This window comes from Dipodomys spectabilis, unplaced genomic scaffold (genome assembly GCF_019054845.1).
Source record: "Dipodomys spectabilis isolate Male_0828 unplaced genomic scaffold, ASM1905484v1 ptg000120l, whole genome shotgun sequence".
Lineage (NCBI taxonomy): Eukaryota > Metazoa > Chordata > Mammalia > Rodentia > Heteromyidae > Dipodomys > Dipodomys spectabilis.
The window spans coordinates 3,944,677-3,956,449 of record NW_024870797.1 but is presented as its reverse complement, the minus strand read 5'-3'; the positions used below and the strand labels follow the sequence as shown (position 1 = coordinate 3,956,449).

General features: G+C 36.0%; 1 protein-coding gene across 1 annotated transcript; it reads left to right on the top strand.

The window, feature by feature from the left end:
* The first annotated feature begins 484 nt into the window (after positions 1 to 484).
* Positions 485 to 4,980, top strand: LOC122115535 (amelogenin, X isoform-like). The gene is made up of 4 exons (XM_042689022.1): positions 485 to 538; positions 2,571 to 2,618; positions 4,226 to 4,270; positions 4,519 to 4,980. Exons 1-4 carry the CDS (start codon positions 485 to 487, stop codon positions 4,978 to 4,980), a joined length of 609 nt encoding a protein of 202 aa, XP_042544956.1.
* Positions 4,981 to 11,773: the final 6,793 nt, after the last annotated feature.

Sequence of the window (11,773 nt, the reverse complement as noted above, 5' to 3'; positions counted from 1 at the left end):
TATGTGTGTGTGTTTATGCATATATATATATATATATATATATATACACACACACACACACACACACACACACACACACACACACATTATCACAAGCTATGATGCTTTAAAAATTGCTTTAGTTCCATGGTTAATTAAAAGCTAACTTACATTACTCTGACGAGAAATAATGCATTTGAACAGTTACCTTACATACAATGATTCTTCTTTTTCTAGCAACAAGTAATTTATTATATGTCTTTATGAAGCATTAATGATACTCATTTTAATGTTTTTTTATTGTAAAAAGAGTGTACAGAGGGGTTTCAGATACATGAGTAAGGTAATGAGTACATTTCCTATTGAGCATTATTAACATCTCCTTTGTTTATCACCTACCATCTCTTCCCTCCCCAGCTTCCCAACTCCTCCCCTGCCAAACTTATACTAGTAATGATACACATTTTTAAAGAAATGTTGACTTACATTTCAGAACCATTAGAAAATGGGAACATGGATTTTGTTTGCCTGCTTGCTGGGAGCAGCCTTCACTATGCCTGTAAGTGAATTATACCTTACCATGTCTCTGTCCAATTTTACATGTTTGGAAAGAAAAACTCTCCTATAATTGGGAAATGCTAGGGTTTATAATATCATCTATATAGTAAATGTCTCTGTGTTTAATAATCATTTAAGGTGGTCACTAATATAGATACTTTTCACTCAAATTTTCTCTAGATTGTTGGAAATAGAATTATTAATTAGTATTAATATTTGTTAATGTTGCACTATAATGTTACACATTATAAACATATATCAGAAGATCATTCTATCCCATAAATATATAGTTATTGTCAATTAAAAATAAGCATGTTTTCATCAATTATTCAAATTCAGAATAGATGTGAAATGAGTGCATTCGTTTCCATTTAACAAGCACTCAGGACGTTTTGTTGAAACAATTAGCTTTTAATTATGGGACCAGTAAAATGTCTCTATTAAGATGTGCTTCCTGAGCTATGTCCCTGCTCTCAGAGGCCTCAATAATTCTGTTAAACAAATGATATATTTTAGCACAGTTGTCTGAAATCCTACCTTATGTGTCAAATATATAGTAATTATCTTATATTTGAATACATCAAAGACCAGTCAGAGAACTTAAATATATGCTTCTCTTTTGGTCACACATAAGGCCAAAATTCAATTCTCTGTTTTTTAGGAATTTTACATTCTGAAACATGACATTAGAAACTCCATGATTCAACATTCTCACGCTCAGAGCTTATAACAAGATAGTATTGAAAAGGTAGTTGCTGTACTAAAACAATTTGTATGTATAAAAGTAAGTTACTATTGTGGGACACTGTAGGATCAAGCATGTAGTCCTAGTTAGTTGAGAGACTGATAATGGAAAGATTTCAGTTTGAGGTCAGCCCAGGCAGAAAAGTCTGTGAGATCAGTTCAGTATCCATGGATGGGTTCTATGGATGCATGTTTGTCATCCTAACTGTATGAGAGACTGAGATTTGGAGGATCAAAATTTCAAGTCATCCTGGGCAGGAAAATTTTCAAGTTTCTGTTTTGGTGGACTAAGGTAGGCATGATGGCAAAGGATAAGAAGTCTAAAGGTAGTTATTCTTCAGGCATTTTCCTGAAAAACTTTATCTAAAAATAACCAGTAAAAAATGGGATAGTGATATGATAGAGGAACTGTCTAGAAAGCTAAAGCTTAGAGTTTAAAGTCAATACTACAAAAATAGAGTAAATTAATATATGAAAACTTTAAAAGAAGACAATAGAGGTAATTGCTGGAGGAAGATTCATATGCTTTTTATGTTAAACTTATAATTTGTCATAGAGAAAAGAGAAATTAGTAAAGAAGTTTGAATAAAAAAAGAAGATTGAGTAAACTTCATAAAATGAACTGTTATATTTTTAATCTGAAGAATTTAGAGTATTTCCATTTAACTGAATGTTTTTGTTACATTACTTCTGTTGTTTCTTTTGTTAGTATTATTTATTTTTCATATTAACAATAAGAAATGCTATTCATAATTAAGCAATTAAAAACTAATGGATGCTATGGGGAAACAAAGGAGGAGGCAACAATGCTTGATAAGAAATGTACTCACTATCTTACCCATCCCATGTAATTGTAACCGCTCTGTCTGGTATTTTCACAATAATAAAAAAAATTTAAAAAACTAATTTAAAGACCCAGGGTCAATTGTTTGTTTGTTCTCTCAACATGGAGGGAGTTAACTCAACAAAGAGATGGGTAGAAAAATGAGATCATTGGAGAATAATTATATATTCTCATAATGTATGATGCTTCTGCTTCCAGGTCTTCCACTAATATACTCTAGCTCTTAGAAAACTCAGCTTCTAAGAGCCTCTTTAAAATAGGAGGCTTCTTTTTCACAGCATACATAGTAAAAGAAATAGACCCTCATATATATATTCTATATGATGTAAAAATTGATTGAATCTCCCTTAATATTAACAATTGATATTGATTGAATCTCTCTTCTACTCTCTTTTCTTTCCCTTCCTTTCTTTTTTGTATTTTTCTTTCCCCTTCTCTATAAAAGCTACCACCTCATCCTGGGCACCCTGGTTATATCAACTTCAGTTATGAGGTAATTTTTCTATTTACCAATTTCGACTATTATTTTAGTTAACAGTGCCCACAATTTCTTTAATGGGTGTTTTGAGTCTTAAGAAATTACTTAAGTAGTCATACCTTTTCACTTTCCACCACTAGTTTCCAAGTAAGTTTAAATCTTGACAATGTCAGGCTTTCTTTGTCCTATGCTTTTCTATCTGGGTTCTCTGATTCTTTCTCTTCAATATAACTATATATTATCCATCATTTACCATCAGGCAGACTTGTTGGTAACCAGAAAGTAAATTTGATTTGAATAGACTTGTTCTGGTTCAGAATGTAAAACATCTTAGTCAGAATGTAAAACATCTTAAGTCATGCTTAGTCTAGATGTTGAGACTTCTAGATAGAAAATTTCTGATTCTAAGATATTGAGAGTTTAGTCAGTGGCAAGTAGGAAAAGCTTTTTACAGTGATGGAAATTTTAAGAGCTCTGGTGTTGATGTCTTACCAAATCCACATTAAATACATAAGCTTAGAAAAAATATTTTCTTTCTCTGAAACTTTATCTTTTCCATAGAATGGAAATAATGCCAGCCATTGGTGACTCAGACATGTAATTCTAGCTACTGAGGAGGTTGAGATCTGAGAATAGTAGTTTGAAGCCACCCTATGAGACTTTCATCTCCGATAAACTACTGAGAAAGAGCTGGAAGTGGCACTGTGGCTGAAGTAGTAGAGTTCTAGTCTTGAGTAAAAAAAGCTAGGTGACAATGCCCAGGCCCTGAGTTCAAGCCCCATGGACCAGCAAGAATAAAATTATATATATTGTCGGTTGTGGAGCTCTGAGCATGGGCACTGTCCCTTAGCAATTCAGCTCAAGGCTTGCACTCTACCACTTGAGCCAAGCACCACTTCCGTTTTCTGGTGGTTTATTGAAGATGAGTCTCATGGTCTTTCCACCTGGGCTGGCTGGAAACAGCCACCCTCGGAACTCAGCCTTCTGAGAAGTGCCTGGCTAAAATAAAACATTTTAAAGAATGGAAATAATGATAATATTGTTAGAGAATAATACAGAGATATGTCTGTAACGCAGCAAATTTGAGCAAAGTTGATTGTTACAAACCTGAGGCTAAATGTAGGCTCAAGTAAATAACCCATGAATCTGTTTATACATACAAAGCTGAAGAAAATGCTAGAGTCTGAGAGAAGATTTTTCTGTTAAGACTTAGAAAAGTTAACATACTGTACCAGTAAATCTGTTTTGAAGATAAGAAACGGCATGTCCATTGATTAAATAAAAAGGGATTAAACTAAAATGTCATAATTTTGCTTATTTGTTTTCTTCTTGCAATAATGGACAGAGACTTTAGAATTGAACAGAATGACTACTTTTTATAAACTTTGACAAGTTAATAAAACACTTTAAATCCTCAGACCTTGTCAATAAAAGTGAGGATGATGGTAGTTGCCTCAGAGCTTGAGACAAAGCTGCTTGTGAGAAATAGCCATATTTCCAGATAATATTGGCAGAACTGCATCAATGAGCCTAGCAATAATCTTAATGAATGAATAAGTATATAGTTTACATTATACTAAATTTAATTAATTAAATGTGCCTTAATGTTTCTTTCGCCTAAGGTGCTTACCCCTTTGAAATGGTACCAGAGCATGTTAAGGCAACCGGTATGTATATGTGTTGTTCTTTATTTCTTTGAAATAGAGAGTATTTAAAATTTGTTTGTAAGTGACTGTATTTAAAATTTGTTTGTAAGTGACTATCTTATCCACTCCACCTACAGACACTAAGAGTTTAGTTCATAAAAAGTTGTCTCTGTGTATAGACACTGTTATATAAAGAATGGAATAAAACACATAGTACACTGCTCCAGGTGGAAATCAACTAAGCCAACTGACTTTCTGTTTCTCACCAGTATCCTTCCTATGGTTACGAACCCATGGGTGGATGGCTGCACCACCAAATCATCCCTGTGCTGTCTCAACAGCATTCCTCAAGTCACACCCTTCAGCCTCATCACCACCTCCCTGCGGTGTCAGCTCAACAGCCTGTTGTCCCCCAGCAGCCAATGATGCCAGTTCCTGGCCACCACTCCATAGCTCCAACCCAACATCACCAGCCAAACCTCCCTCCATCCGCCCAGCAGCCCTTTCAGCAGCCCTACCATCCCCAGCCCGTTCAGCCCCAGGCGCACCAGCCCATCCAGTCCCAGCAGCCTCGGCACCCTATGCAGCCCCTAGCACCACAGCCACCTCTGCCTCCAATGTTCCCCATGCAGCCCCTATCCCCCATCCTTCCTGATCTGCCTCTGGAAGCTTGGCCAGCTACAGACAAGACCAAGCGGGAAGAAGTGGTGAGTAAACCTCCAAGTCACTAAAAGACAAACTTTGGGAAAGGGTCCTGTTTTTGGTCCTACAGGTGTAAATTCTCAAACAACTCATGGCATAAAGTGGTAGAAACTACAGGTTAGTTGATTCTATTAAGCTAAATTATGTATTATCATTAAATTTCATTTCATAAGAGTTTGCTTGTATACATAAAGATTTTATTGTGGGTTCAAGTACAAATTATGATTTTTTTTTGATACTAGAGCTTGAACTCGGGGCTTGGGCTAGCCTCCTGAGTACCTAGGATTACCAATGTGAGCTACCAGCACCCATCTAACTATGATTTTGTTTTAAAATGCAAAATATCATCTTTGAGTCTTAATAGTTTCACTAGCCAGACCATGACAGAATTTTATTAAAACATTAAAATATGTGTAATAGGATCTAGTAAGGAGACTTTTATGTGGACAGTGTATGAAAAATATAGTTATAAAATCACTTTAAAGATTAATAAGTATCTTACTATTGTTCTTTAACATGGGAGATAGCTAAAATAAGAGAACCTTTCAGAGTCCTATTGCTGCTAGTATTTAATATATTGACCTTTAGGAGGGATTACAAGTCAAATCAAATTAGTGGGAAACAGTATATACAGTGGCCTTCATCTGTAATTATCCTGTTTTATGTACATAAATATATAATCTCATAATTTAAAATATTACTACTGTCATATTAGCAAGAAGCAGAAATAGAAGAGATGGAAAAGACATTAAGTTCTAGGTTTTAGTTCTGGCTTTGCCCTCTAAATAGAGAAATATAGACAGATTATTTCAAATTTCTATTTTTGACCTCTTTTTAAATTATGGGAAAATACTGGAACTGATAATTTCAGAGACAGTTTACCAATTGAAAATTATATACCTGTGCATGTTGAAATTGTAACTATGAATATATTTATGAAGAATGTAGGACAAAATTGTTTAAACTTTTTTTTATTTCTCATAATGTGCTTTAACCTAAGGAATAACTTAATTCTTTATGTAGAAATAAAGTTTGTCTTTATTAATATTCAGTGCCCTGGACTCTTTCATATCTCATCCAAAATTAGAGATACATGTCTCTGAATTGGTATTTTACATTTTATAATTTCTAAACATGCAAAAATTGCATATAAATCCCTCTTTAGAGCTGTTTATTAAAAATGAAACAATTATATCACATACTGGTGCATATTCAACAAAATGATCAATTATATTGTTATAGATTTTTAAATGTCCTGAAGTAAGGCTATCTATGAAAACATCATACTGAATGACAGTGTGATTATAAATTTTGGAGATAATGGATTTCAAATTAAATTGGAACTTATATCTTTGTACAATTAAAAATACATATTTTAGTCAGGTGCCAGTTGCTCATTCCTGTAATCCTAGCTACTCAGGAATCTGAAGGCAGTTTGGGCAACAAAGTCTGTAAAACTCTTACCTTTATAAAACAAACTTTCTCAGAAAAAATTAGAAGTGGTGGTGTGATAGAACATTATCTTTGAACAAAAGCAGCTCAGGAACAGCACTCAGGCCCTAAATTCAATCACAGGACTGGCGCAAACAAACATGTATATATGTATATATATATTAATGTACATATGTATGTATATAACATATATATACAAATCTATATATCTACACATACATGTATGTATATATCACATTATACATGTATATATTACATATATCCATACATATTATCCATACTTATATATACCTATATATACATACATATATATTCTATTATATATACATAATTTTATAGGAAATACGCAAATTGCTTTAACTATTCCTTCCTTTTTTTCTTCAGGATTGAAAACTGAAGTGCTTTCATGAACAAAAGAAGAAAATAATTATTATCATTAGTTATTCTGTAATTAGAAAATATATGTCACAAGAAGTCAATAATGTCAATAAATTGACTAAAAGCATTGTGTATTTTTTTTCATTAAAGTTTTATGTCAAATTAAAAAAGTGTAAGTGCCTGAAGCTGGTGGCTCATGCCTATAATCCAGGCTACTCAGGACATTCAGATCTAAGGATCATGGTTCATAGCCAGCCAGGCAGGAAAGTCTATGAGATTCTTATCACCAATAAACCACCAGAAAACTGGAAGTGGCACTGTGCCTCAAGTGGTAGAGTGCTGGAAAGTGTGAGTAGTAGGGAAAAGAGACAGTGTACAGAGGCAGTGTGCAGAGCTGTTTCTTGGTTGAGGTTGCAAGAAAGTGCCACTCATTGCTCTCCCATGGCCCACAGGAGGAAGACAAGTCTCCAGTGGCAGCAAGGCCTGAGAAATTAGCCTTGCCAACACAGTCTAAAGGTTGTAGGGAAAGAACTATAAGCTCTAGAACCCTACAGTAGCTTAGCCAGCATGGAAGAAGAAATAGAGCTACCTGGCAAACTGTTTTGGCCAACTAGCACAGTGCTGCTCTGGAGCCCATCCATCCTGCAGATGGGGAATGCTTACATAAACTTCCTGAAAATGGGCAGGAATGTAGCATTTCTAGAGGACAAAGGGAACTCCGTGTCACTAGCATTCCCATGCTACTCCTTGCCCAGCCTGTTTCCTTTCTTCTAAGGGTTTACCACTCCTTTGCAAGGTGTACAGTTTCATGCTGCTCATTTTCAGATCTTGCCCAAATTAGGCAATGGAGTGCGTTTTTCACACTGACCCCAAAACCTGTGGCCAGCAAATGATTAGTGACGCATTCACTTTTTTCCAGGGTTATCATGAAGCAAAACCTCTTTCCCCAGCTTCTCAAGGAGACTCGAAGTACTCAAAGTTCAGGGCATACACCTAGTTGCCTGACATTCATCCATAGGTGGTGGCATACTTTGGTAGAGCAGACTGGTTTAACACATCCTGGTAACAAACTGACTCGTGTGTGTGTGTGTGTGTGTGTGTGTGTGTGTGTGTGTGTGTGTGTGTGTGTGTGTGTGTGTGTGTGTGTGTGTGTGTGTGTGTGTGTGTGTGTGTTTATGCTGCTTCTGGATCTTAAAATTAGGGAACCGTCTCTTGGCTCAAGGCTTGTGCTCTACTACTTGAACCGTCACCCTCCATCTGTTTTTTTTTTTTTTTTTGATACTTAATTTATGAATCTTGTGGACTTTTTGGCGGTTGTGGGGCTTGAACTCTGGGCCTGGGCACTGTCTCTGAGCTCTTCAGCTCAAGGCTAGCATTCTACCACTTGAGCCACTGTACCACTTCCATTTTTTTCTGCTTATGTGGTGCTGAGAAGAGCATGCAAGGCACATACTCTATCACTAAGCCACCTCCCAGCCCCTGGTTTGTTTTTTTAACTTCTACATATTTGTCAAGATAAGATATCTTAAGGCTGTTAAAAGTTTTCTATTATTTTCTTGAATAAGTTTTCAATGCCTTTAGATTTTATTTATCTTCCTCATCTAGTCCAATTACCTGTAGATTTAATCAGACTGAATCTGTTAGTACTTGAATGCTCCTTTCGTATTCTGTGATTTTTCAGTGCCTTTGTTTGCTCTAATTCCCCTGATTTAATGTCAAGTCCTGATAACCTGTTTTCAAATTCTTTTTCTGACTGAACTTTGAACTGTTTTTTTGTAATAGGAAGATAAAGTTATCCAGCTTCCTAGCTTTTCATAATGTCTTTCATATGTTTTGAAAGTTCTTTATGATTTCTATCTTATTATTCTCCTGTGTCCTGAAATGTCTTCATTTCATCTGGCTCTTTCTCTCTCTTCTTTTGGAATTCTAAAATTCTTAATTAAATTATTAAATTCTTAAATTCCTCTCTTCCATATTATCAGCTATATCAATCATTCTCACTTTGTTTAATCTTTCCTTACTCTCACTTACATCCTCTCCTGTGGTGTTGGTTTATGATGGCATGTTTTCTCACTTACCAATTTTTAAAACCTTTTCATGTGATTTATGCATGGGTTCAGGGGTTTTAAAAGTAGTTCAATGTAGGTATAAAGTTCATCCATCCTGGGGACAGATGATAGTAGTGATAATTAATGGAAAAGATTAGGGCAGTAAGGAATGGTAGAGAGGAATAGTTTGGTAGAAAGATCAGTATGAAAAATCAATATAAATTTATAGAGAAAAGAGAAAGAACAAGTAAAAGAACACAAGGTATGAAGTGGAAAGAGAATAAAGAAACTATGTAATCTATTCTAATGAAGAAAACAATTAGGAATTAATGTCTCTATTTCTAAACACCCAGCTAATTCTAAACTGCCAAAGGTAACTATAACTTAAACTACATTTTTAAAGACAGGAAAAATACAGAAAAGTAAAAGGTCTAAAATTCAGTTAGTACTGTCTTTGCTGAGGTCTGGCTCCCTCCCTCCCCACCTAGTTCTCTCCTGAGAACTCTGTATTTCCAGTCTGAAGTCTGTGGACTGAGTTGGATAGGTTGTAAGAAAGTGTCTTAGCTTTCCACATGTCTTTTTCCTTGTAGCCTCTGGGGACAGACTATTCACCCTCAGCTCAGTCTTCATGGATGCCAGGCAAGGAAAAAAATCTGCTGTCCTACATGGACATGGGTTGTCAGGTTGGTCTCTAGCTGTTTGGGTTGTATGTGTTCTGTGTGTGGGGCATGGGTTTTGATATGGTATCACTGTCTTTATGGGACTAAAAGATCATCCATCTTCCACTCAGGCCCTAGGATTTTTAGGCTTGGGCCAAAGTATGTCAAACTCCTTCAGGTGGTGATAGGGTTCAGCAGCATCCCTTTCCTGGAGTCCTCTTGGACCTCTAGGTGTTTATTCGTCTAGTGAATGGAGGCACAAGAAAGTCTTTGTTAGCTACCTGTTTAGGGCCTTTGGCGTGTTGTGGACATTAATGTTAGGTACAGTTGGCTGCCTGCTTTCCTATATCTGTTCTTTCTCAAGCCTTCAATCCTTTAAATCTGGAGTTGTTGCTCTGCGTCCTACTTGGAAACCAGAAGAAAAGTAGATGCTGAAAGAAACAAAAATAAAGCAGAGAGAAAGGAGTAGTTGCCTGGACATTTCTGCCAAACTGCAGACCAACAGATTCAAAAGGTTTATGTTTTTATTGTTTTTGCCTTTTGACTTTGGAAGCTTAATATTTAATTCCTAGATTACAAATTCTGGTCACTAAAATGTGTCTAACATCTTCTCCTTGTTCCTTGACATTCTCCTTTAAGACAGTTTTTGAACTTTTGGTTGAAAATTGTAGAGATAAAGCTAATTATACACTCAAATCATAATTTTCCTATTTTATGTGCAGTTGTTTGCATTCTTATTTTATTGTACAGTGGGTTTACAGTTACATGAGTAATCAGTGTATTTCCTATCGAGTAATCAGTGTATTTCCTTTGATTTTCCCCTACCATCCATTTCCTCCCCACGTCCTCCATCTCCTCCAGAAGTTGCAAAGTTCATTTTCAAGATAGTGTCTTGTACCTCTCATTGCTACAATAGTCCATCCTGTTTCCTTATTTCCCCCAAATAAGACTGACACTGGTCCATTTGTTAGGAAATGGAAAGACTTGGAAAAAATATTAAGCAAGCCAGGCCCAAAGAAACATAGGTCCCATGGTTTCCCTTATCTACAAAACTAGTATCTGTCTAGGACAATCATATTAGGTCAAAGGCTACATATGATCATATGTACATATGATCATATATGATGCTAAGTGAAATGAATCCCAAGATAGGGACACAAGAGGTTTGATCTTTCTTCCTCTTGTTTTTAATGTACTTCTAATGTGCTGTGATTTTTTTTCTTTTATGTTTTTCCACCATGGTATAACCTTTTTTTTTTTTTTACTGAGTTTGATTCTGGTGCCCCACTTGTTTTTTCTTGCAGTAAGACTGAGTACTTAAAGAGTAGGGGGTCAGGTCTATCTAATGCCATATTGGCTACATGGTGAATGGTAGGGACTGGCATTTTGTCTTCATGATCAGGAAAGGAGATGCCACTGCCCCTCAGGTGATGGTCTTGCCTGAATCCCTGGAAGCAGGGGCAGGCACATGGCTGATGTTACCAGACCTGACAATCCAGTGCCTTGGACTAGTAATTTCCTGTGATCCTATTTAGGTATGGAACAGTACATATGCCATGACACCATGCCACATAACTGGGTTTGCTGTGTTCACATCCTGTGTCCCATGTTTTCTAAAGGGTCATCTCCAGTCACCATGATGTCCCACCTGAGCTCTCCATTTTTTTATGGTAAGGATTATTTTCACCAAATTAAGGACTATCAAACACTCAAAAGTATTAGAAAACATTTTAAATACAACTCACAAGGTGGGAGTGATGGAGAATTCATTAACTAACCCTGTAGAAACCTAAGATTATGTCTCCAGAGTTTGTGTGTGGGGGAGGTGAATTTAATTTGATCATAGTTGGTCAAACCAGGAGGAAAAAATCTACGAAGAACAGACTATGCCATTGCAAATGTGTTCAATGTGGGAAGACAAAATCCTTATGTACTCTTTAGCATATTCCCAAATCCCTGAGGGATCTTAAAAGGTGTGTATAGTGCCTGTATGTTAAAAACTGTAAGCTCCGGAATATGTGGAATACAACTATAAACTTTGCTTTTATTACAACAGCCCAGTATACTTACCATTGTCAATTCTAGTTCTTAGAGAAAAAGGTTTTTACTTTTACTTTTCCCATTATGACTTACATTCTCTCATTTTTCTTCATGCCTGGTATATTTTAATCATGTGTTAGAGTGCAACTGTTGCCCTAGATCTAAGAGATTCTGTCACATACCCCAACCACTGTTAGGACACAGTTGCTGAGATTCCTAAGCATGGAGTACCAGCCACTGACAAG